At 40.2% G+C, this 27390-nt stretch overlaps 3 protein-coding genes across 4 annotated transcripts in view; 2 read left to right on the top strand and 1 right to left on the bottom strand.

The window, feature by feature from the left end:
- Positions 1-370: 370 nt before the first annotated feature.
- Positions 371-10153, top strand: ripk1l (receptor (TNFRSF)-interacting serine-threonine kinase 1, like). 2 transcript variants are annotated; one of them, XM_067473961.1, is made up of 11 exons: positions 371-494; positions 858-1020; positions 1473-1629; positions 1740-1877; positions 1977-2208; positions 2347-2496; positions 2784-2860; positions 4246-4321; positions 4548-5168; positions 5331-5477; positions 9534-10153. In XM_067473961.1, the coding sequence occupies exons 2-11, from the start codon at positions 860-862 to the stop codon at positions 9830-9832; spliced, it is 2058 nt and encodes a 685-aa protein (XP_067330062.1). In that variant the 5' UTR covers positions 371-494; positions 858-859; the 3' UTR covers positions 9833-10153. The 2 variants fall into 2 exon arrangements, with proteins under 2 accessions (XP_067330062.1, XP_067330061.1); XM_067473960.1 differs by having other exon boundaries at positions 432-729.
- A 7151-nt stretch (positions 10154-17304) lies between these two features.
- On the top strand, positions 17305-23075 carry mep1bb (meprin A subunit beta b). Its single transcript, XM_067529403.1, has 13 exons — positions 17305-17448; positions 17574-17592; positions 17714-17764; positions 17838-17881; positions 17994-18072; positions 19203-19320; positions 19430-19608; positions 19977-20195; positions 20332-20484; positions 20916-21131; positions 21245-21712; positions 21814-21993; positions 22375-23075. Exons 1-13 carry the CDS (start codon positions 17380-17382, stop codon positions 22596-22598), a joined length of 2019 nt encoding a protein of 672 aa, XP_067385504.1. The 5' UTR covers positions 17305-17379; the 3' UTR covers positions 22599-23075.
- The window catches only part of phlpp1 (PH domain and leucine rich repeat protein phosphatase 1), a 45036-nt gene continuing 39729 nt past the window's right edge, over positions 22084-27390 (bottom strand). Inside the window, exons 15-17 of the mRNA XM_067529402.1 lie at positions 26895-27089; positions 26555-26783; positions 22084-26451 (exon numbers count right to left, since the gene is read on the bottom strand). Coding sequence (XP_067385503.1) covers positions 25132-26451; positions 26555-26783; positions 26895-27089 — 1744 coding nt within the window. The 3' untranslated portion in view covers positions 22084-25131. The remainder of the gene's footprint in view (positions 26452-26554; positions 26784-26894; positions 27090-27390) is intronic.

Genomic DNA, 27390 nt, shown 5'->3' on the forward strand with positions numbered 1-27390 from the left:
GGTGAAAGTTTTGATAGCTCAGATGACAGATGCTGTTGAGATACAGCTATAAACTCTTCATAGGTGAAGCCCACCGCCAACCGCAATTAGTATGGCCATTAAATATCAAGTTGACAAAGCTCCGGGTCAATTACGTTTTGCACTGTTTAGTCTGTCATAATCGATTTCACCGGTAGATGGCGACAATCAAACACGAGAAGATTTACAATACTTCAGCGCGCCAGAAATTCCATTTATCAAATAACCATGCACAAATAACAACGTTTAAAGAAAAGGCTACTTATTGGCATGTCCTGTGTTTTACGGTGTGTTGTGTATGTGTGTTTCAGGCCCCTTTCAGGCACAAAAAGCCGAATCTGTTGATCTGTAATCGACTTGTCCGCCTGTTTGTAGTTTTTCTGTGTCGTTTCACTTTGTAAGTAACTTTAGGTAGGACGTCGAGGAACTTCCGGAATCACGAAAAAGTGCTCCCTCTGGACGTTAAAGCCCGTTCGGTAACTGTTCGCAGTAGTTTTGTCGCGTGTGGTAATTGTGTACAGAAAGTTAATGTGATGTTTGGTTTGGTTTTCTCTGCACGGACCAAGTTAGCGCTCAGTTTTCCCTCTTGCCGAAACTTTCGGGACGCGTAGGTGTTAGCTTAAGCTTAACGTACTTCCCGAGTGGGTGGAAGTGCTCTGAGTGTTACGGATGGTTGAGTCGCCGCCTCATTGATTCCCTTTGGTTACTTAAGTATATTAACACTCATATTTGATATTATACAGACTGGCCGTTTTCTTAAGAGTTTATCTGAGCTGTTATGTTAGTGTTTCTCATCAGGATGTGACTCTTTATTATTTATTTATTAATTTTTTTGCCAGGGATGGCGACTGCAGCACAGTCTCTGGTCCATATGAGATCGGCGGATCTCATTAAAAAAGAGCCCCTGGACTACGGAGGATTTGGAGAAGTTTACCTGTGCTACCATGTGACCCTGGGCCAGGTGGTGTTGAAGACTGTATATACAGGTCCTCTTCGCAACGAGTAAGTTTTCAGTGTTGCGTGTTAGTATGCTGGGTATTCCCCTTCGTCTAGCCGTAACGCAAGTCATGTGTCCTGCAGGACATTGTAGCCGGACTCCTCCAGCTCAGTGAGGCTGACTGATGGTTTTTACCTCGACCTCATTACCTCTTATTCTTTTATAATATGGACGAAGGGATGTTGACTGCGTAAATGACTTTTCAAGCTTAGTTTGGCATCATAGAAAAGGTTTGTTCATGATTGCCATGGACTGACTTCTGTTTTTAAGTACTTTGAAAGCCAGATTCATTAATTGGAAATGAGGATGTAGCCCAACGTCCGTTTTTTAGATCAGATGCAGGGACAACTTTTCTGCTGGTACAAATACATTAGGCACTAGACATTAGACCAGGTCTATTAATGAAACTTGTCTAGAGGGGGTGTGATTCACAGATAATTCACCCGATGCTTCTCAGGGACAGCAAAAGATCACTTCTGGAGGAGGGAAATATCATGGCAAGCTTGAACCATGAACGAGTCGTCAAGTTGCTGGGTGTAATCATGGAAGATAAAGACTGCTCGCTAGTCATGGAGCTCATCCCCAGAGGCAACCTGTTGGTCATGCTACAGATGGTAAGCAGCTTCAAAATATGTAAAATAGATTGGGGGAGGGGGGGTCATTATCTTATTATTCATTTTATATGAAAAGATGGAATAATACTCTAAACACTTCCTGTTCCTAGGTTAGTGTGCCAGTACCCATCAAGGGTAGAATCATCTTAGAGATTTTGGAAGCGATGGTGTACCTCACAGAAAGACATGTCCTACACAAGGATATCAAGCCTGAAAACATTTTAGTTGACAAGGATTTTCACATCAAGGTATATTGCACACAATGCTCTTTACATGTATATGATATTGACATTTTTTTTTTTTTACAATTCTAGTGAGGTACGCATATTTTCCTCTGTGTTTTCTAGATTGCAGACCTGGGCCTGGCCACCTGCCAGACATGGAGCAAGCTCACAAAAGAGGAGTCTCGCAGGAGGAGTCGTTTGGGGCTATCATCTCGAGGTAGAGGTGCCGGCACACTGAGCTACATGGCTCCCGAGCACCTGGAGAGTATACACACAGCCTCCACGGAGAAGTCTGACGTCTACAGCTTTGCGATTGTAGTTTGGGTCATTCTCACAGAGGAAGAGCCATATGCAAGTGAGTTGGGATGCCCAACATTATTAATATTAAGAGGTGTGGCACATTTTTAAAGTAGCAGCTGCCTAGTTTGTTGCCCGATTAGGCTGGTTACCATTAAAATGGGCCAAATTTGCAACTACTGTTTCCTCTGTCTAGACGCCAGGAGTGAAGACCAGCTCAGCCAGTGTGTTCGTAAAGGTGACCGACCAGCAGAGGACCTTATTCCAAATGACACACCTGCAGAAATAATTAGTCTGATGAAGAGATGCTGGCAGCACAATCCAGAGCAACGGCCAACATTCAAGGGTATGAATTTGTGTGTGGGTATTACTGTATGAGCAATAAAGTACATGGTTTCTTCAACTTCCTGACATTTTCAGCAGCCAGCAGTGTATTACACCAGCTCTCAGCTGTTCTTGAGTTTTGTCACTTTGTTGTTCAGCCACAGAGTTTGCGAACTTCATTTCGTTTTGGATTCAACAATTTGACCTGAGCATCTTATAGATCTTCATCTCACCGTTTCCCAACATTTTCCTTCATTTTAATTGTATTTAATTATTTAATTAACTAATTATTATTTTTATTTTTTGCAGAGAGCTACAACTTATTCCTCCCTTTCTACAGAGAAAAGCTTGAACCACTCGTAGAGGAAGATTTAGTTAAGCTCCAGGTGAATATGTTTTTCTTTAAAATTTGATGCTGTGGTAATATGTGTCGTATATGACACATATTACACACACATTTACACACAGAATTAATTTATTAATATTGAAATACTGTCAAATAAATACAACCCCAGTTCCAAAGAAGTTTGTATGATGTGTAAAACGTAAATAAAAACAGAATCTCATCAACCCATAATGTATTCGCAATACAGCAAAAACAATATATCAGATGTTGAAACTGAGAGATTTTACCATTTTATGGAAAATATTAGCTCGTTTTGAATTTGATGACAGCAACACATCTCATAAAAGTTGGAACAGGGGCAACAAAAGGCTGAAGAAATAAATGCTGCGAATCAGTAAACACAGTTCACTGTGCAAACCCACAAATGTAAGTTAAAGCTGTATCATGCAAAGAAGAAGCCATATGTGAACACGATCCAGAAATGCTGCCCTGTTCTCTGGGCCAAAGCGCATTTAAAATGGTCTGAGGCAAAATGGAAAACTGTTCAGTGGTCAGATGAATCAGAATTTGAAATTCTTTTGGGAAACCATGGATGCCTTGTCCTGTGGACTAAAGAGCTTGTTATCAGCAGGCAGTTCATAAGCCTGCATCTCTGATAGTATGGAGGTGCATTAGTGCCTATGGTGTGAGCAGTTTACACATCTGGAAAGGCTCCATCAATGCTGAAAAATACATAGAGGTTTTAGAGCAACATATGCTCCATCAGGACAACGTCTCTTTCAGGGAAGGACTTGCGTATTTCAGCAAGACAATGCTAAACCACATACTGCATCCATCACAACAGCAGGGCTTCACAGGAGAAGAGTCTGGGTGCTGAACTGGCCTATCTGCAGTCCAGACCTTTCACCAATAGAAAATATTTGGTGCATCATTAAACAGAAAGTCTGTCAACAAAGGCCCAGAAGCAGCTAGAATCCTGCATCAGACAAGAACGGGACAACATTGTTATCCTAAACTCCAGCAACTGGACTCCTCTCTTCCCAGATGTTTACAGTTGTTAAACTTTTAAACGCAGCTTGTTGCAGATTGGTGAACCTCTGCCCATCTTTGTTACTGACCTGTTGCCAATTGACCTAATCAGTTGTCAAATGCTCCTCCGTTTGTTCTCGATTTGTAGCATTTACTTTTTCAGCCTTTTGTTGCCCCATTCCATCTTTTTTGAGATGGTATGAAATGGTAAAATGTCTGTTTCAAAATTTCATATATTGTTTATGTTCTATTGTGAGAAAAGTGAGATAATGTGAGAAAATGAGATTTGCAAATCATTGGATTCTGTTTTTATTTATGCTTTACACATTGTCCCAATTTTTTTGGAATTGGGGTTATACTATTCAGTTTTCTACGATGATTTTTCTTTTTGTACAGAAATTGTACGAAGGACCCGATGAACTTGTTGAGAAGATTAAATCTTTATCAATGACCCAAGAATGTTATTCAGCAGGTGAGCACTGTTTGTAATTCTGCTGAACCAATCTGCAACAACATTAACAAAACCTACTGGTCTAGAATCTTGTTGTGGTCAGGGGTCACTATGGACACTGTGACCGGTCCACAGTACTAACACCTGTCAATCATGGCTACAGCTACATGTATTACATGTAATGCTTGAGATATTGCTCAGAAGTATAGAGTAGATTTTTGGCATTATTTCTTTCTTTACCTTACAGATTGCCCAGCTCCTCTGGTGAGTTCCGGCAGTGTGTCTGTGCCAGTTGAAGCCAGCATTGAGGACCTGCATGACATCCAGTGTGACCCTTCTATGGAATCTGATATTCATACAGATGCAAAGCTCTTTAATAGCCACTCAGTTTTAGATGAGAAGCTTCAACGGGAGTTTCATTACCACAAATATGGTTGCTATAACTCCAAAGACCAGTCTGACGCTCTCCAATCCTACAGTCATAATAGTTCAAATCCTTTCCTACAAACCCTCTTTAGTGCTTCAGATAACACTGTCATGCACCCAGAACAAGATAGGCCTCCTCATGTATCCTCTGTCTTTTCCTGGACAAAAGCTGAGCCAGTGCAGCCCACTACCGAGGAAGAGCCTTTGTGTTACCCCACTTCTGGTCTCTATGAGTCCATGAACTCTTCCGTACACACTGCAACACACTTGCCAATGTCTGCTAGCAACCCGTCTCTGTCACAGTTTAACCAGCAACAGCCATATTCCCACTTTGACCGCCAGCAGTCTTGGCCAACCTACCCGGTGTGTGACACATCCGCTCCTGACATCACTCCAGCTCATCTATTGAACTCTTTAAAGAGTGGCTCGCTGCAAGATTCAGGTAAGAGAGGAAGCTTTTTTATTTATTTTTTTAATATTTTTTTTAGTAGATTCTCAATCTAGATGCACAAGGTGCTGAAATCTGTTAGAGACGCCTTAGACTGTGTATGAAATTTACTGGAGCGACTTTGTTTATGTGTGCTTTGCTTTGTGCTTGTTCAAGGATCTCTTATCATTCAGAACGCAAGCAGGATCCAGATTGGGAACAACAACATGATGCATATCAGAGGCTACGAGCTCCCCCACAGTTTGTCTGTACCTGCTAAAAGCACAGCTACCTCTCTCATCCAAGAAGGCATTCAGAAATATGGTAAAGCAAAACAGCATTTCTTTTATGTTTCACATCTTTTCTTATTTGCTTTGGATCATTATTGGCTTCTGCCAGCAGTGGTTACACGTCTTTCTAGGGTCTACGCCAAAAAAAACAAATAAACAAAACAATAGCTAGTAATACATAGTATTCAATTCAATTCAATTCAACTTTATTTATATAGCGCCAATTTACAACAAAGTCATCTCAAGGCACTTTACAGAATAAAGTCCAGACTACACAAGTATGTAGAAGCAACCCAACAAATCCCCCTTGAGCAAGCCCTAGGCAACAGTGGAGAGGAAAAACTCCCTTTAATGGGAGAAACCTCCAGCAGAACCAGGCTCAGGGTGGGCGGCCATCTGCCTTGACCGGTTAGGGTGAGTGGAAAGTGGAGAAAGAAAAGAAAAGAGCAACAACAAAACAACAAAAAGCAACAACAAAACAACAAGAAAAGCAACAACAAAAAAGCAACAACAAAACAACAAAAAAGCAACAACAAAGCATCGTACAGGTTGTAGGATATAGAATTAATGGTATACAGTGGTGACAAGTAAATGTATAGAGAAAAGCTAGTTCAGGTTGAGTGAGCAGTTTAACTATAAGCTTTATCAAAAAGGAAGGTTTTAAGCCTAGTCTTAAAAGTAGAGAGGGTGTCTGCTCCCCGAATTTGGATTGGAAGCTGGTTCCACAGGAGAGGAGCTTGATAGCTAAAGGCTCTGCCTCCCATTCTACTTTTGCAAACTCTGGGAACCACAAGTAGGCCTGTATTTTGGGATCGAAGTGGTCTAATCGGGCGATACAGAACTATGAGATCTTTTAAATATGATGGAGCTTGACCATTAAGAGCTTTGTATGTAAGGAGGAGGGTTTTGAACTCTATTCTAGATTTTATGGGAAGCCAATGAAGAGAAGCTAGTGAAGGTGAAATATGATCTCTCTTTCCTAATCCAGTCAGCACTCTTGCTGCAGCATTTTGGATTAATTGAAGGCTTTTTAGGGAGTTATTAGGACACCCCAGAAGTAGGGAATTACAGTAGTCCAACCTAGAAGTAACAAATGCATGGACCAGTTTTTCGGCATCACTTTGAGACAGGATGCTTCTAATTTTAGCAATGTTCCGTAGGTGGAAGAAGGCTGTTCTAGAGATTTGTCTTATATGTGACATAAACGCCAAATCCTGGTCAAAAATAACTCCAAGGTTCCTCACCGCAGTACTGGAGGCCAAAGTTATGTCATCTAAAGTAACTATATTGTTAGACAGCATATTTCTCATGTTTTTAGGCCCAAAGAGGATGATTTCAGTTTTGTCTGAATTTAGAAGTAGGAAATTGTAGGACATCCAGGTCTTTATGTCTTTTAGACATGCTTCAAGTTTGACTAATTGGTTAGTATCTTCTGGTTTCACAGATAAATAGAGCTGGGTATCATCTGCATAGCAGTGGAAGTTTATGGAATGTTTCCTAATAATTTTGCCTAAAGGTGACATGTACAGATTAAAAAGTATTGGTCCTAACACAGAGCCCTGTGGAACTCCATAGCTAACTTTGGTGCATAAAGAAGAGTCATCATTAACATGAACAAGTTGGAATCTGTCTGACAGATAAGATTTAAACCAATGTAATGTGGTTCCTTTAATCCCAAATCCATGTTCTAGTCTCTGTAATAAAATGTCGTGGTCAATGGTGTCAAATGCGGCACTAAGGTCTAGTAAGACGAGTACGGACACAAGTCCATTATCTGAAGCGAGGAGAAGATCATTGGAGACTTTTACCAGTGCTGTTTCTGTACTGTGATGAGCTCTGAATCCTGACTGAAAGTCTTCATACAAATTATTCCTGTAAAGGTGATCACATAATTGTTTTGCAACTACTTTTTCCAGGATTTTAGAGATAAACGGGAGATTTGATATTGGTCTATAGTTGGCTAAATCACCTGGATCAAGACAGGGTTTTTTAAGTAATGGTTTGATTACAGCAACTTTATAAGCCTTTGGTACATAGCCAGTTTCTAAAGATAGGTTAATCAAATCTAATATGAAAGTGTCTATTAAAGGTAGAACATCTTTAAGCAATTTGGTTGGAACAGGGTCTAAAAGACATGTTGTTAGTTTTGAGGAGGCGATAGTTGAACTTAGCTCAGTGAGATCTATGGGTGAAAAACAGTCTAAGATGGATTGGGGCCTTATTGAGGATTCTAGAGCTGTTGTACATGAAGATCTATCTGTAATATTTGTAGGGAGGATCTGGTGAATCTTTTCCCTAATGGCTGCAATTTTATCAGTAAAGAAAGTCATAAAGTCATTGCTGCTCAAAGTTAAGGGTATACTAGGCTCAACAGAACTATGGCTCTTAGTCAGCCTGGCTACAGTGCTGAACAGAAACCGGGGGTTGTTCTTGTTTTCCTCTATTAGTGCGGAATAATATGCTGTTCTGGCATCACGGAGAGCTTTTTTGTACATTTTTAAACTGTTTTTCCAGGCTAACCGGGATTCTTCTAAATTAGTGGAACGCCACTTCCTCTCTAATTTTCGTGACGCCTGCTTTAAGCTGTGCATTTGTGAATTGTACCATGGAGGTCGGCTCCTCTGATTCACTGCCTTTTTTTTCAGAGGGGCAACTGTATCTAGTATCATACGCAATGAGGCTGCAGAATCGTCAACTAAGTAATCAATTTGTACAGGAGTAAGATGGCTACTCACCATAGTATTGACACATGGTGGTGAAAAAGATGAAGAGATAATTTCTTTAAAAATATTCACAGCATTTTCAGATAAACATCTGCTGTAGTGGAATTTTTTCCTAACTGCTGTATAGTCCGTTATTGTAAATTCAAATGTTATTAGAAAATGGTCAGACAAAAGAGAATTATGAGGAAATACTATTAAATTATCAGTTTCAATGCCATATGTAAGTACAAGGTCCAATGTGTGACTAAAACAGTGAGTGGGTTTATTTACATTTTGGGAAAAACCAGTATTGAAACCATAAAAATTATCCACTGGGACACAATTGACAATTATTATTCTTGTTATTTAACAACAATTCAGTAAAACCTTCAAGCTTCAACCATCGAAGAGAGTTTAGGTACACGCGAACTGATTCTCTGATAACCTGATGCAGTGTGTTTCATTTAGGGGAAGTTCTAAAAATAACACTGGAGATCACCAACCTACTGTTATGCATTTGATTAAGATGTTGCAATTAAGTGGAAAAGAAATATGGTGCATCTACAAATATAGTTTTCTTTATTAATTAAAGTAAGCCCTAGCAAAAATGAACTTCAAGTGGAAACCAGGAATATCTGTTATGCATTTCATCAAAGCTCCTATAATATGTAGAAGTCTTTTGTGATTGCAAAACCATGACTTGCTAGAGGGACTGACTTAATGCATTAAAGTATTTAATGTTTGCGGGAGAGACAGGATTTTCTCACAATAGTTAAATCTTTTCCTGTCTTCTTAATATTGCTCTCGACATGTTAAGACCAATGACAGATGATGATTTAGAGTAACTCCAATAGTTTAAACTCATAAACCTGTTCTATTTGGATCCCTGTATAAGATGCAGTTGTGGACTGTTAACTAACCTTTTTCACAGATGTTTTTTTTAATTATTATTTTTGTCGGATAGATTTAAAATCATATTATTTTTGCTGATCCAGTTTAACGGGCAGCAATTTGTGCGCTAATTCATTAATCATCCCAGTGCAGTCATGCAGTCACAGTAGTAGCAGTGTAAAACAGTAGTATCATCTGAAAACTGCATGATATGGTAGTTTGTTGGTCACTGTGTGTGTTTGGAATGAGTGGTGTGATGAACATGATTGTTTGTATTTTGGGGTAAATTAATGTCATTAATTACTGCAAGTTTTTAGTGTATTGATCATTTTCTTTTGCTATTAAATTGTGACAAATGGCTGTTAAAATTAATCAAATCTCAGATTGCTTCTTTTCTTTGAGCAGAACTCCAGAATACAGTACAATAATCATTTAGCTACAACTTTACTAATTAGAGCTGGTCATGGAGTTAATTATTCATCCTTTGTTTCATTAAGAGGACCATGTTGTCACTGAAGAGCACCTGGATCTGCTGAGGGACAACATAGGGACCAAATGGAAGCACTGTGCACGGCGCCTCTTTCTAACCAACGTGGAGATAGAGACCATTGAGCATGATTACTCCCGCGAAGGCCTGCCAGAGATGGTGCACCAGATGCTGGAGCGCTGGAAAATGAAGGAGGGAAGTATTGGCTGTACAATTGGGAAACTTTGTCGAGCTCTGGTGGGAATCATACAGGTAGATGTCATACAGAACATACTAGAGACCTGTGGCTCTTCTTCCCAGATTTCATAATCGTTTTTTATGCATTAGATTTGCCTTATTTCCTCATATTGACTTCCCATTTATGGTGGCCATTGCAAAAAAGGTTAAAACGATATCCAAAGATTTTTATATTATCATAATTTTGTTTTTTCATAAGAAAAAAACTTAAAAGAAACAAACAAACTTAAAAGCCCCATTTGCATTTACAACGTTTTGCATTACGTATTCTACCAAGTGCATTTCTGTGTGCAAGGTAGATTAACATACTCATTAATCTGGGGAATTCAATCAGTGTTCACTTTGTATTCACCATAAAATAGTAATTGGCCTGATTTTAAATATATATGTTTGTTTTTCAAACACTGTGCTGTCACAGTGCACATTGGCCATCAAGATTTTATGTGGTTGCCGTCGCTTTAAATACGGTTTATTTCAGTGAAACAAATTCAGTGACTCCAGAACTAAAAAAGTCACTAAATCTGACAGAAGCTGGAAAAAATGGTAGAATTCTGAAATGTACCATGAATTACCCAAAATGATAAAAACTTTGTAGTCCAGTATTCTATATTACATGTGTAATAATGTTTATGTGTGGCCACCCTGATTACTAAATACTGTATATGTGAGTCAAAAAAACCCAAATTGGTTTCATTTCATCGCTACCTGCTGTTTATTATGTGCTGCCATCAGTGTCATTTCCCTAAATGACAATGATGCTACCATTGTTGCAATCCAATAATAATATTCTCTTTAAGATGTTTTTGTGTCTTGTCTGTTCATGTCAGTTTATTACAAAAATTTGTGATTTTATAGTGTCACAACTTTGATGATGTTCACAGCTACAAAAAAATGTGTATGCATGTGCTCTGTGTGCACAATCTCTCTGCACAAAGTTTTACCCCAACTCTAACCTACTGACAATTCACACATTCACAATAAACTGTGTACATATCTTTCTAAAACTCCAAATGTGTATTTTTTTTATTTATGCTTCTTAAACTTCATTTTATCTGCAACCACCTGCTGGATACTGGGTAGTAAATGTATAAAAACCTGAAAACCATTAAAGATCTATCACCTATAAAGTCATCAACTAAATTCATCATCGTGCAGGGCTCCCTTGTGTGTTTAAACTATGAAACCAGACCTGTAAATTCCAGGAGAAAAAAGAGAATTGGTAGAAAAGCAAAGCACAGTGGTGTTTTCCTTTTGCTGAGAGTGAACTCGCATCTTAACTGCTCTCAGTCCTGTTTTGATGCGTTCTGAATGCTCCGCTGACTTTTGGGCTTTTGAAAGCACCAAAGTCAAGTTAATGAAATGCTCCTTTTTTTTGGTTTTTGATTTTCACCAATTACTTTGCCATCTTGCTCCAACGTTTTTGAGATGTGTTGCTGCCATCAAATTCAAAATGAGCTAACATTTTCCATGACATGCTAAAATGTCTCAGTTTCAACATCTGATATGTTGTTTGTGTTCTACTGTGAAGAAAATATGCGTTGATGAGATTTGCAAATCATTACATTCTGTTTTTATTTACATATTTAGACATCTTCCCACCTTTTTTGGATTGATTATACATTTCAAATGTACACATGATAAGGAGGGAAGTTCTCACAACACAGGTAGATAGACAACCCTGTGCCATGCCATAAAGGATTTCATGTGCAGAAGTGTACAAACATAATTGAACAAGCACCATAAACTATATACCTGGAGATTGTAAACATTGTAAACACTACAAAACACTTTGGCTCGCAAAGTAAAGAAAGTGTTTAACCCCAGACTATTCATTGCTGTTAATCAAAGTTATCAGTGGATGGCAAAAGGAAAAAGTGACAAAGACACTCTACATTTGAGGTTAGTGCCTGAAGCACTTAGCTGATTTGATGATGTCATGGGAGGTTGAGCAGACAAGTAGGATGAAGTGAACTGGTTCCTCTGTCTCTGTATTGTGCGAAGTCTGACCCTGATCTTTGGTTCAGAACAAGACGTTTCTGGGCCCTGGGAGCAGACGCAACCCCTTCAGACAGCAATGAAATAGAATACCCAGGCTTCTGCACATCATCCTGCAGATGTTTGGCCTCATCATTAGGTATATTATTGAATCGTAGATGGTGGAGGACTTGGGAAACATGACTGGCACAGCAAAAGCTAGAGGACGAATGTTCTCTGTGTCCAAAGGCAGCCCACATGGACACCACATGGACACCACAGCATATGGACTCTATGCTGCAAAGAAACATCCACAGTCAGCTTACAGGAAAAGAGCACAGATGGGAAAAGTCTAAGGGATAAAATTCTAATGATATGCTTTTTTTAATGGATATGTCTTCGTCTGTGTTAGTATCCACAGCCACAGGCTAGTTTATACTGAGGTCCTAAATATCGAAAAGAAATGTGTCCGTGGCATAAAGGTAAACGAGGTTTTTACCTACATGGTTCTTACTTCTTAGTAAAATCAATTCATTGATGCTTTTAACTCTTTTGTAAGTGATAATAAGAAAACCCTTTGACTATAACCAGACCTTTTACATGAAAAAGGTGAATTCCTGTGAGTCTGGTATTGCTGACTGACTTTGGGTATTTATCTTCAGAACCCGATTCACAGGCCAATATCAATCCCAACCTGTTCTGATAGAAAGGCATTTAAGTCAGAGGTGTCCTTGTGGAGAAGATGACGACCATTTACCGGCAATGCCAGCAGTAGTTTCTCATCGATCGCAGTACAACTAGAGCAAAGTCCTGCTAACGGGAAGCATTATGGAAGGAGCTATTGCGGTCACTGCCATCTTTTTCAAACATCTGTAAAAATAAGAAACTCCCTTGTTTCTGACCGCACCACTGCTCCAATAACAACATAACACTGTTGTGTCTGTTTGGCATAACCGGTGAGCAATTATTATATTTGTTTCAATGGTGGGTCAGAGATTGGATGTGTATTTCACAGTTATGGTCAAATAACTTCAGCTTTAAGTTGTAACTGCAAGTGGATTCATTACTTCTCGCACATGCTTATCTGGAGAGACACTATGACGAGGGCAAGAAGGATGCAAAGGTCAAAAGTGATTTAGATTGTGAAGGAGACGAAGAAAAACTAAAAGAAGTCTCACGAATTCCTCCAATAATCACTTTCTGTGGTCATTTTGAAGAGTTATTCTTATTACTCAGAATTTTGTCACCACCAGAAAAGGAAATAACTTGAGCGAAATGTTATCTCTGACATGATAAATATACTTTGTCAGTCACTGGAGCAGCGTATAATAGTTTGTACTGACTGAATGTGGTTCCAACAGGTGCAAGTTCATCTTGTTAGCTAAAAAAAAACTCTGGTTCTTTTCTCAGTTTGAAGAGTTAACTCCTCAAATAACTTGTGTTTACATAATTACCAAGAATGTTAAATAGGTAAACAAATATGTTAAGCTAACAAACAACTACCCAACCTATTCAGTAAACTAACAAATCTGCATCAGATAAAATAAGACTATAGTTTGTCTAATGAATTTATGCACAAGCAATAAATCAAAAATCATTTGGTTAGAAGGACAAATTGCATTTTTGACTTAAAAAACTTAAAAAACAATTTTAATTTCAAAACATAAGATATGATCAATGCTCCCAATAGCAACTGTGCCACATGTAAGCATCTCATTCTCTGTGGTGGCTCTTTGCTCTGGTCCCTATCGATGTCAGGTGTAGTACCTGCGGTAGAAGCTAACAGCTAGGTCGATGATGAAGTACTCAGTGGGCTTCAGGGGATGTCTTCTCTTGTAGCCGGCATAGAGAAACATGTTGTGGCTAAACTGAAAGTACAGTCTGGGAATTTATTTGGTCTTAGACTTATCTTGCATGATTAATCTGTATTTCCAGAGAAAGCTAAAGCAAACAGTCAGCTTAATCTAACAACTGGAAACAAGAAAACAGCAAGTCTGTCTCTGTCTGAAAGTAAAAACCAACCAAAGTTACTGCGCACTTTAATTATAATTAAAGAGCAAATTGTCATTCTGCAATTTAATATTTGTACAGAATAAATAATAAATAACGTGTTAACTGCAGAGCTTTACATGTCGTGATGGGGCCAGGTCTTTCTGCCCCCCCCCCCGACGTACTTTGTTGCTATAAATTATGTCAACTATTTTGTAGTTGACATGATTTATAACTAAGTTGTTTTTTTGCCTCTGTAATGTTATTTCATGATGTTGAAGAAAGGTAAATTATGCCGTTAGGTGCACGTGAATATGTTGACCCTATTACATGTAACGCAACCAAGATCAAAGACAAAGATTAGAGAAAACTTGGACATGATTTATTCAGTACATGGCCCAGTCGTAGAATTCATTAGCGAAGGCCCCTGTTTTTGTTAGACACTTATAGATAATGGCTGTGGTGTAATTCATTTCTGCTTGCTCTGAATGGGTCTCTTTTCCTTTCAGCTGTTCCCCTTCAGGGGTCTCCACAGCGAATCATGTGCCTCCATCTAACTCTGTCCTCTGCATCCTCTTCTCTCACACCAACTAACTTCATGTTCTCTCTCACTACCTCCATAAATTTCCTCTTTGGTCTTCCTCTAGACCTCCTGCCTGGAGCAAATACTTGAAATTCAAAACCCAATTTTTGTGTGTTTTATGACTTTTCTGAACACTTATCTGTTGCTGTGATATTTAATCTTTGGAGACCTTGCAATCTTTACAGGAATTTAAATTAAAAATTCTTGTTCCACACAGAAACACATTGACACGTGACACATTGCACGTTGTAATAATGGATGTGACAAAAGGGGCCCTGGAGATGAAATGGTCAGTCTGAAGCCTAATTGTTGCAGCAATGCTGAGTTGGTGTTAGTCCCATAAACATGCATTTTTAGTAATATTGTGTCAGCAATGTTGTGCTGTTTTCAATTGTTAAGTCAGTTACATGAAGCAAACACAAACATACACAGTGTGACTTGGAAAAGGTAGAAACGAAACAGCTCGTCACGGCAAAAAAAAAACGAGACGATGTGACTGCACCACGTGAAAAAGTTGCCTTGCACGCCACATCTTTCTTTCACACGTGGGTGCATTCACACATACACAAACCAACACAGAGACTCTAACACACTGAGGCAAAGCAACAGATGGAAACTGCATTCAAGGTGTAATGGTGCGGCCAATGAAATATATGTGATAACCACAGAGGGTAGAAAGAGCTTAATATCCACAGTAATATACACAGCATGGGCATCAAAGTGGTCTGGTGAGAATACCGAATATATATGCATCTAATATAAACTGCAACTGCGTGCGTGTCAGTGTGTGTGTGTGTGTGGGCTGTATTTCTGAAATTGCATGCATCACACAAGGCTCCAATCACTGTCATACTTGTGGCGAATGACCCACTTCTTTTAGCTGTGTCGTTTTTATTGGACTGTTGCAATGATTTCCACCTCAAACATTTCTTACATAACTAGTTTAGACAAAAACTGGCCTTAATGAAAATGAATCAATTAAACCATAAAGACACTGCTACTTCGGGTTATGTATAGTAAGTCAGGCTATTGTATCTACGGTACAATGCTCCGATGACATCATTTCAGCTTATATCGGACAATCATTTCCTCTCTCCTTCCTCTACACTATTACTTTGATGTCAGTATTGTCTAGTTCACTAGTTTACACAGTGTGTTTTTTAGCTCTTACATATTAAATCTTGGGTGTTGCAGTAATGCAACGAAGCATTTTACCGTTTTAAGTACGTTTGCACTAGAATGTTAACATGCCTGCAATGACTGTGACCCCAAATCCCTGTAGACGAGCGGTGAGGTACTTGCAGTACTCACACTACAAGCATGCTACATGTTCTGGAACTTGCATTAAAAACAAATCCTTCACATATGAGCAGCAAACAATCAGTGGCAACGCAAATCATTTCTGTTAAACCCTGCAGTTCTAAATCTTTATTTTAGATCTTACCTTAATCTCTAGGTAAGATCTAAGGCTTGTACATGGTGATTGTGAAAGTGGCTACAGTTTCCTGTTGTATACCGTGACTCACCTCATCTACAAGCATGCTGGGGTTTTCCAGTGGAACAAAATAAGATCAGGCACACATACCTGCATACCTACAGGCTTACATACCTGAATGTACTGGAATACAGTGTAATGAGTCAGGGCATTGCCGAATGTGTAAGGCTGCGTAATTAATGATGTCAAAAATAATCTGAACTCTGAGTCTGAACTGCATCATTAGTTCCATGTATTCCTTTGATGCATCTGTTAAGTAGTATAAAGCAGAGGCTAGAAAATATCAATAAGTAATCACCACAGCATAGACTCCACCCAAGGCTTGGGAGGAGTTTAGGCTTCCATTACATTCTTCTACATTCAGCAGCATCATGAAATTTTTAGGCTGAGGGAGACAACATGATCAGAACAGATGGCCTTTTTCTAGCTCCACTGCCCCCTGCAGGACACTAACGATGTCCAACTTATTTGGTTGCTGATGGAAGCATTGAAAAGTATATCAATCAGCCATAGAGTTGTCCTTTATGCAGGTCAAAATGCAGAAAAAGACAAAATTACAGCAGACTGATGTTTGATAAATATTGAAACAATTTGATATTTTCAAGGATTAGAAACTTCTAGTACTGCATTACACTACAGCATTTCATTGCATATGTGTAGACAATAATAACAGTAGCTTTCAAAGTTAAAAGGCTGGGATTTTTGTCAGTGTGGGCAATTGTTACAGGCTTGTTCCGTTGTTGTGTTCTGGGGTTAGCACAGCAGTGAAAGGGACTGACAAAGTGTTCAGTGTCTGACAAGGTTTATGAGGACAAGGTCAGGTCATTCTGTTCAAAAGTGGCAACATGAATTCAGAGGTATTGCACCAGCATATGCTGTATGAAAGAAGTTAAAAACGAGAGATGGACTTCTGGAGACTTTTTAACTCAAATTGTTTGCCAATAATGAACCAAGTATACATGTCACAGCTAACATTTTATTTTTTTAAATGCCAATGAAGAACTGACAGAAGGACGCCCAGGGCGGCCATCGTCTCAACAAGGATAAGCTTAACATGCTTAACATTATCTTGTAATGAGCTTTGAACTGCTTGTAGGAACCTTCAGATTAATACAGAACTGCCCAAAGATATCAGGCAGCTTTGTCTTCTTCATTAGATGCAAAACGGAAAATTTAAAATGTATTAAAGGGAATACACAGCATCCCCGTTGTATAGCAATGAAAGGAATACATAGCACACTGGAATATATAGAGCTAACTGTACTTCTTGGACAGTTACAGTGTATCTATATTGTGATTACAGAGGGTTGATTAAAAATATGAATATATGAGTCTTTCTCAGGTTAGGAGGCTACATGGCTGTTGTGCTGCACCCTGGCTGACTGTGCCACTGCAGCTAATCTGCGAATGTGCAGACTGAAGTTAATGTGTAACTCAGACTGTCAATTATTCACTTGTAATCACCTGCATAAAAGTTTATTTCCTCTATGAACGTTTATCTAATTTCTCCTTCACAAGTATCTGTCAGATTTGAGCACCAGTCACTTACTGTCCCGGGTGGAGAGATATTTGGGGGACATGGCAGGAGGAAAGTGTAGTTCACTTATTCACTTTGTTTACCTCCTTTTGGGTGCTGCACTTTGCTTGGTGAGAAATTGGTTTATTTTTTTAAAGATATGGTTTTATGATAACGATTTTTTTTATTAATTTAATACAATTTAATAATAATAATAATAATAATAATAATAAAATGTACAATCTCTTTTGTTTAGCCCATAACAAAAATATCTGGTAAGTGATTTGTTGATTTCTTTATTTTTAAAGAAAAAAACAACATTGACCACAGTTTGCTGGATCACTTTCTTGTCACTTTCAATGATTGTCAAATTAAGTTTCTTATCCACATTGACAGACTATGATGTGGATGGTGGAAGGGACCGTGACATTTTCGACATTAACGAAGGTACGCAAGAAGATGGAAGCAGACAGATTAGTGTTCTGAATCTATTGTATCCTAATTGCTTGATTCTCCACAGAGGCGGGTTTGAATCTTGTTGAGGGGGACATTGTGCTTGATGAGGTATGTTGATATTGCTATTATTAATACGCACAGAAGTATCACATGAAGACAACTTAACCTTGACTCATTATAGTCTTCCTGTCTTGCTCTTTACTTCTATTGACCACCACAGAGGCAAAGCCGTAATTCCATTTTAGGGGAGGAGTACAGGTGGCCAAAGATGATCCCATATTACATGGAAGATGACTTAGGTAAGAATTAGAAAAGAAATTGTGTTTAAGATCCCAAAAGCTATTTCAGTTCACCTGGACTGGATTGAGAAACAAAAACCAGGAAAAATATGGGGCCCATAACCAACATTTCTTAGACCGAAGAAGATACAAGAGTGGTTAATCATTTTTGAACTTAAAAGACTGCGATGAATCATCTTGCAGATAACCTCAGTCATCCAGGTGAGACCACCCTCCAGATAACCTCACCTGGATGACTGAGTCTTGCTGTGCGCACTGGTGAAAAAGAACCAGGTAAAGATAGTTGCACATTACTGTTACTACAGTTGTTACCGTTCACTTATCAGCAGTTATATCCCCCCTTCAACGTGATTTCAGTGTGAGAGGATGCAAACTCAAACCCAACATTATACCAATGCAATTAGTACAAATTTTTCTTCATCAGAAGTAATAAAACTGATCAAAGCGTGTGCATAAAATAATAAAAATTACAAAAGTGTAAACGTTTGTATCCCCCTTTATAAATTAATTAAGCATTATCTAAAATTAATTTCTGATAAAACATAATTTGTACTAATTAAACATTCATATTATGTTGATAAAAAAATCTAAATTGTTTAATTTTCTCCTTTTCAAAAATAAGGGGATGCAAACTATTGCAACTGCTGTAACTGTAGCTCTACCAACTTAAAAACTGCGATCATGTTGATGTATTAATGATATTGATCCAGTTATGTAATAATTCAACTATGATCAACAGAAATAGTATAATTTACCTACACTTGTATTTGGGATCCTCTGCCACCTCATTAAATTCTGTTTATCACCTTCAAACTTGATGATCTTTCCTCTCGATGAACATATGTTAAAAACACAATTTTTTATTCAGTGTTCAAAATGAGAAATTGATTTTGCAATGCTTTTTATTCAACGCATATTATACAGCCGCGAGGGTGCAGAAAGCAATCAAGCATAAAAATATTATATTTTTGACCTTCTTGGAACAATATTTTCCAATTGTCAATCCAGAGTCCACGGTAACTTGCATGAATTTATAGAGTGTTATGGTTAAAAAAAAGGGGGGAAGGGAATTTAAAAGACTTTTTTTTTTCCCCGTCTTTAACAGAATTGATTTGTTGTCTTCTCTGCAGAGATCAATGCAAAAGGTGTGATTCTGAAGGCATTCGAGCAGTACCGACTCAAGTCCTGCATTGACTTCCAGCCTTGGAGTGGAGAAACAAACTACATTTCAATATTTAAAGGGGCCGGGTAAGGCGGCTTTTCTTCTATCTCTAAAGTTTGTAAGGCCCGTTGTACTTCCTGGAGGATCAATGCATTTACCATCACAATCAAGAACTTTTTTTTTTTCTCCAAAAAGTTGTTTCTCCTCGGTGGGAAACCAGCGAATTGGGAAGCAGAGATTGTCAATCGGGACAAACTGTGACCGCATCGCCACCATTGAACACGAGTTCCTCCATGCTCTGGGTTTCTGGCATGAGCAGTCCAGGGCCGACCGTGATGATTATGTCAGGATCATGTGGGACTACATCTCAGAGGGTACTGCAATCTCCCACTGCCACACGACGTGCGTTCGTAACGTGAGATGCGCAGGGCAAATCATTCTCGTGTGAGAAAGAATGCGCATGCGTCGTTTGCCGGGCTGCGCAATCTCCACAGATAAGCAAAAGGCCTTATCAACAAATCAAGGATTACAATACTGTGTGTGTTTATCGAATTGTTAGTGTGTGATTAAAGTGCAGAGTACTTGGACAGGCCAACACTCTTATCTCACAGCTTTCAACTTGTCAGCAACTTGTCAGGAACTGTTATGAGGGATCCTAATAAATGACTATAAATCCATCCCTACATTCGGGGAAAGATGAAAGATATTGTGAAGTAAACTGCAGTTCATTTCTGATCTACAGGTAAAGAACACAACTTTAACACCTATGACGACACCACCTCCAGCTCTCTGGGTGTACCGTACGACTACGGTTCCATGATGCACTATAGCAAAAATGCCTTCAGCAATGGCACCGAGCCCACCATCGTCACCAAGATCCCCGCGTTCAGCGATGTCATCGGACAGCGAATGGAATTTAGTGACAGTGACCTGCTCAAGCTGTATCGCCTCTATAACTGCAGTACGATTTACCAAATAAATGCGGCTGTGTCAGCTCACTCCATCACGTTTGGCTTGTTGTTATGACTTGCACCAATTAGTTTATAGCAGTTCAGAGTCCTTTACCAATGTATGGGTGTCTTTGAAATGTGTTCTAGCCGAGGGCTCCACCTTCTTGGACTCATGCGACTTTGAACGTGAGAACATCTGTGGTATGATCCAGGGACAAGGGGATACGGCCGACTGGGTCAGGGTTGCCAGAGCTGATGGAGGCCCCAACACTGATTACTCCAACATGGGCAAATGCACGGGTGAGACTCGTCTTGCAAAAATGTACAAGATATTCAAAAAACAACACACATTCCTGTATGTACCCTGCAAATGTTTTCAGTTCCTCTTCTCCAAACTGGCATGAGAAAAACACTTCCAATACAAGAGACTTTGGACAAATTCTGCAGTTTTTGTTCCTGCTTTCAGGCTTGATGACTCTGCATTGTATTTTATCGATTCATGTTTTTTTCCCCCTTTTTGTGCTGCCTTGTTAAACTAGTTAAGTAGTAAGACAAAGAGCTAATTGCACTCTAAAGAGACTTTCTGTAACCCTTAGACTGCCGGGGAATGATTACATTACATTCCACATCTTATCACCCAAATGTCCGTTATAAATAAAGCTATTATTGTTATTATTATGATTCATGTTGAGGTGATGACATCACTAACCAAGTGACATTTGGATCTTTAGGCTCAGGGTATTTCATGCACTTCAGCACTGGCACAGCTGGCAGTGGGGGCACAGCATTGCTTGAGAGCAGACTCCTATACCCCAAAAGAGGCTACCAGTGTCTGCAGTTCTTCTACTACAACAGCGCTGGACCCAGTGACACCCTGAAGATATATGTCCGAGAATATGACAAAGCTAATCCCAATGGAAAACTGCGCTTTATACAGAGCATAGATGGTGACTATAACTACATCAAATTATTACTCAGGATTATTAAAAAAATAGAGTTAGGTCTGAATACTTCAGGTCCAACGCTGAAAACCTTCTGTTTTCACCTCGTTTTGTAACAGGACCCCCTCAGGAGCTGTGGCAACTGCACCACGTGAGTCTAGATGTCAAAACAAAATTCCGCGTGGTCTTTCAAGGGACCAAGCAGAGCTCTGGACCCTCGACTGGGGGGCTTTCTCTGGATGACATCAACCTCTCTGAAACCACCTGTCCGGAGTTTACATGGCGGGTGAAGAACTTCAGTTCAGTTATGGAAGACACCCCCACAAACACACCTATCTTCAGCCCCCCATTCACATCCAAGAACGGTTACACTTTCCAAATGGCGCTGTACCCCAGCGGTAAGGAAGGCTACCCTGGTGAACTGTCAGCCTATGCTCATCTGGTGGCCCGTGAGGGGGACAGTGGGCAGAAATGGCCGTGCCCCTGGAAACAGATAACCATGATGTTGATGGACCAGCATCCACACATCCAAAAGCGCATGTCCAACCAGCGGAGTGTCACCACTGACCCCAACATGAAGGCAACAGGTGCACTGATTTTCGCAGTAAAATAAATCATATTATGACACTAGTGTGGATTTATATACTATATTTACAATATTTCTATGTTTCAACATCATCTTAAACAGACTCCGATACATTTTTCTGGGACGACCCTCGTAAGGTTGGCGTCGAAGTCAAAGATTCAGATGGGTCCAAGTATTTCAGAGGGCCAGGCGCCGGCACTCCGGTGTATCTCACCCACCTCCGAGCCAAGAGCAGGGATTTTATAAAGGGAGGAGATGCCATCTTTCTCCTAACGATGGAGGGTAAGAGCACTGCATTACAATACATCATTAAATAAGAGATTTGTAGTGCTTTGAAAAAAAGAGAATACTAAAAGAAAAAAAAAGAGGAAGAACACTACTCACTGGTGTAATTATACTTGAGGTAATATAGAGAAACAACACCAATTCAGTCATACATTATATCAATAATTCATTAGTATTACAGTGCATAGTCAGCGCTTTAAGTGCCACCAGCATCCGTAGAATCACGTATATCCAGCGATATACAATTACATACATGATTCATACCAAACTTATGCTCAGATAAATGCTACAGTCAGTCCTACAATGTCTTTCGTGTCATGTTCATCAGTGCCTCTAAATTAGGATCCATTGATTCCTTCCGTTTGCTGTCTCTCATAGATGTGTCTCACCTGACTGTGACCCAGCCTTTGCCGTCCTCAACTCTTCAACCTGTCAACTCTACGCCCTCTGTGACTGTGACCCAGCCTGTGTCTTCTTCAACTCTTCAACCTGTCACCTCTACATCTTCTAACGGCTGCCTCGATGTGCGGTGTCTGAACAACGGAGTCTGCGTTTGTTTTCATTTTATTTTTTTCCTTTTATTTTTTTCCTGCGTCCATTAAACTGCATTTATCTGCAAGCCATAAACTTATCCAATCCAAACGTTCACAGCACGTTTAAAAGATTAGTCGGACATTCAGTGCGATGCCCTCATTTGCTTTTGTGCTGAGTTAGATGAGAAAAAGGTTTTAATGTTGTACACTCTATGTAGTTTTAAGCTGCTTATCAATAATAAATATCACAATTTTTTTTAAATTAAATAGGTCTTCATAGGAGATAATTGTTCAAAATAGTGCTCATTACTAAATGGTCCTTACATCATTCTAGTAATGCTTAGAACTGATTGACTTACTGAATTGGGGGCTGCTGAAGTAAATTGTAGTGAAAAACAGCTACAGTAACCTCACTCTGTCCAAATCTGTCAAAATGTGCCTCTTAGCACCTCGTAAGATGACTAATTAACATGTTATATCTTCTTTGTGCTGTACAAAAAATACAATATGTGACATGTTTAAAAAAAATAAAGAAATTTAACTGCTGGAAGGTATTAATTTCACTACCAACACGAAACTAAATAAGCGCATTTCTCAAAAGGGCAACTTTCTATTCTTTTAAGATTAGTTGAAATTCAATATTTGACTAACAGGTTTGGTTTTGGCAGTGGTCGCACTTGACTGAGGCGAGGTCTCAGAAAAATCACACTCTATAGATGGTGTTTATGAGAACTACGAATACCATTAAGCCGGGTTTCCCTCTCTCATTCTCTTAGTAGGTGATGACTGGTGGTAATATGGGGACAGCTGCTGATGGATAAAACTAGCATTGCATTTGCCTCCTCTCGGTCTTTTCTGGGGGTAATTGCTGGTAGTTACAGTAGTCAGTGTCATCTGTGTGTATAGTTTTTTTTATATATGACTTTCAGAACTTAGTGAGCAGAATAAAGCAACAAAATGGCAGATTTGATGTAAAAAAATAAATAATTGTTTTCCATCTGAATGGCTATGCTAAACGACCTCTAGAGCAGAATTAAATGATATGAGAATGCCCCCCTGTGGTCTACAAAAACACTTCAGCAACGTAATATTTCCCTCCTTTATAGCCTCCTCCTTTATATCCCTGTTTATTTATAATATTTTGTATGAATGTCTTAACACCACACAACACTTTTGTTCACTTTCAAATTTCTGTTAATTATCAAAAACAAGTCCCAAACAGCATAACTTATATTCACAAATTTAAAATTTATTATACCAAAGACAGGAACATTTGTGTTGTCTCTTTTCCATGTGGATATATTTGTTTGTATTACTGAACTTGACACAGTCATGCCGGTGGTAACAGTTACTGTAGGAGGGAGGTGGGACTAATATTACCCGCGAGTGTCCATGTTTGTATGTATTTGTGCGTGTGTGTGTGTGTGTGCGCATGCTAAGATCTGTCTATTAGTATTAATTAGATACAGTGATGACTACAAGACATCACAATTAATCAACGTGGAGCAAACCATAGCAACTTTGTGTTGTTATACTGTGTGTAGTTATAATGCTGGGTTTTCAGATCTGCAATAACACTTATACTCTTGTCTGTGTGTCTGTGTGTCTGTGTTTGTCTGTGATTGAGAGTGTAGAGCTTGTATGTGTCTTATATTTGTGGGTCTACGTTGTAAAGTAAAGGGGTGGTGACACCTCCATGACAGCAAACTTGGCGAACCACACTTCCTCCCCTCTACTAAAACCTTCACCGACGTACAGGTATGTAGTTCCTTTAAAAGCGTCAGTATACAACATTTCTCTTATTTACAATCATTGGAAAAAAAAAAAAATCACCATTTCTCTCAGAGAAGATTAGTAAAAGTGACTGAGTCACCATAAAGAGTATGCAACTCCTAGGAGTTAGTATTTCAAATTTCTACAAAAAATTTCTATGCCATTTCACAGGCCAAGAGCCATGATTTACTGAAGAAATACAGTATTTTAAGTGCCCTATCTACAACAGTTAAGTGTGGCATAACTGGTGTACCACTCGACAAAGTTTACTGATAATAAAAAGATTATGTGTCTCTGTTTTTAAAGTTCTTGCAGCAAGGTCACTGCATTCACATTAAAAGATATGGTAGGTTTTTACAATACAAACAAACAAACAAATAAACAAACAAACCATGGAATTGTTATCCATATTAACAAGTGTTGTGGCAATCTAATGGTATAGCAAAGAAACTAGTGTTGATTTCATACTCAACGTGTTGCCTAATGTAAAAACAATGTTCCACAGTCTGTGAAAACCAACCATGGGCACGAGAAGCTGTTTCCACTGGTTTTTCAAGAGGGTTGAGTATCATTAAAGGGCTCATTTGCTTGTGTTCTCCTATGAGTTATTAGGTAAAAACAGGTGGTTACAGTGTATGGTTCTCTGAGGATGATGGCTGGAAGGCTGCCGAGAAAAAGCTGGATGGATGAAACCTTTTCAAGTGCATCTTGTAGCCTCTTACAAAACCTCATTTGTTTGTGTCCATGTGTGGAAAAATAAATGTGGTTAGGTGGATTTAAGGTTCTGTGCGTGCTGCCGCTGGGGGATAGGGGAGGCTGGAGTTGCTGTTCAGAGAGGGGTGTCATAGTAGTCTGTGGGCTGATCAGTCCCAGGTGGCTTCTGCTGTTTCTGCTGATGTTGCTTCATAATTTCTTTCACTTCCTCCTCCAGCTCGGGAGGGATGATGAACTGATCATCGGGGTCCGGCTGGGCTGGGGCTGTGAAGTAACCCCCAGACTTCTTAGAGGGAGCATCAGCAGCCACTTCTATGAGGTTGTGGCTCTTTTCCTGACGTGCTACCGACCCATTAACCCTCCTTTTGCCTGCCAACTTTCCTCCATCTGTGCCTCCTGCTCCAATGCCCTGCCATGACTCATCCCTCTCAAGCCCATTCTCAGCCTCGCCGAGGCTCATGTCAACCCCCTCATCCAGGGGCTCTGGGGTGCACGGCGGTGGAGGAGGTGGGGGGAGAGTTAATAGGGTGTGCTCCTGACTGGAAGCTGAAGGTAATGATGTGTGGGGCGATGAGGAGAAAGAGCACTCGGCTTTGAGGCAGTGGACATCAGCCTCTACCTCCACACGGCTCCCATTAGAGAAAACACCAGCGATGGGCTCCTCATCCTCACTGTCCAGCCCATTGTCAGACAGGGCACTGGAAAAAGTCGCACTAGACAGCTGCCTCTGGAAGGAGCCTGCTAAGCAGGCAGGATGGAGGGCACAGCAGCTGCGGGCAGAGGGCAGCTCGGAAGCTGGGAAAAGGTACTGGCAGGGCTGGTTGGTTGCGTGGGCCTGCTGGTGCTGCAAGGACAGCGTGTGCGCCTGATGGTGCAGGTGGAAGTGATTATGGTGGGGCTGCTCATGTAGCAGCACCAAGGAGCTCTGCGGTGGCTCATCAGATGATGCCGTGGAGCCCACCTCACTGCTCATCTCACTGGTACTGACCTCACTGCTGATTTCACTGCAAGACGAAGGAGGTACAGGAAGAGAGCCATCTGAGGGCCGCTCCTTCATGGCAGAGGATGATGGGGGATAGGGGCCCAGGCCGGGGCTGGGAGGCGGCTGGGGAGGCTCGGAGCAGCAGCACGAGCAGCAGTCCTCGCTCACACTTAGGTGGACCACAACCGCACTGAGGCTGTCAGTGCAGCCGTAGCCCTGCGCTAGCGTGCACAGCTTCTTAGCGGCAGCCAGGCCATCGGGCACATTTCGGACAGCCTCAACTGCTTCAGTGGGAGACACAGCATCCCACAGGCCCCGGCTACCCAGAATGAAGAACTCATCCTGGGGGGTTAGAGTGACTGTCTGCACATAAGGACAAGGAATGACAGATGGATAAAGGAAGGAGTAGCCCATGATCCGTGTTGAATCAGTCACACCATTGACCTTGTTGTCCTATGGAAAAGAGTACAAACGTTAGCGAAGGGATCATGTAATGCACATTAATGTAAAGGATTAATTTGCATGTACTTGGGATGTTTCTTTAGTTTCTCTCTACCTCAGTGACAATGGCCCTGTGCTGCCGGATCCTGCGGTACTCCTCCTCCAGACCTACATTGTGAATGAGTGACAGGGACAATGGCTTTCCATCCCGACACATAATAGCCTGGCACTTGCCCACATTAGCCGCTGTGAGGGTGAAGCAGCCACTGGGGTCAGTGGGGTCATGGCGAATGTGACACAGAGCTGCCGAGCCACCCAGTTTCTGACCCGCTGTCCCAAGTTTCCTGTAAGGGCAGAACAGAAAAAACGGTAATGAGCCTAGAAATGTGCAATTTCTAATGGATCCTTTCTAAGTGTGAGAAAGTATAAATACGCCTGTTGAGGCAATCGTGTACCGTTGCATGACGAGGAAGGTGTTGGTCATATAGTCCTCTTCGCTCTTGGTCTTGTGTAGTTCTTCGGCCAACACGTCATTCATCGTACACTGCAAAAGGTAGGGCACTTCCACATTCCTGTCCCCATCAAACACACCGTACAGAGCTTCACGACTTCCACAGAAACTGTTTACTGAAAGGGCCGCAACACACAGCCTGAACCGAAAACAAGAAAAAAAGGAGAATATGTTATAAGTCACTGAGAAAGAAACAAGGATGCCTTTAAAAGTCCTCTGTTTATGTACTGATCATATTACCCCCACAGACTAATAACCATGCTTCCTATGATGACTTCACAGCAGAACCTCAGTCATCAACATTTGCCCATTGAACATTACTAATGTTCCGTAAACATGGAAACAATAGGTGCAATTGCTTAAATCTTCTTTAACATGCAGATTACACCACTGAATTGGCAATTTATGCCATAGAGAGATGTTTTGGAATGGGAGTACAC

This window comes from Channa argus, chromosome 14 (genome assembly GCF_033026475.1).
Source record: "Channa argus isolate prfri chromosome 14, Channa argus male v1.0, whole genome shotgun sequence".
In the NCBI taxonomy this organism is placed as follows: Eukaryota; Metazoa; Chordata; class Actinopteri; order Anabantiformes; family Channidae; genus Channa; species Channa argus.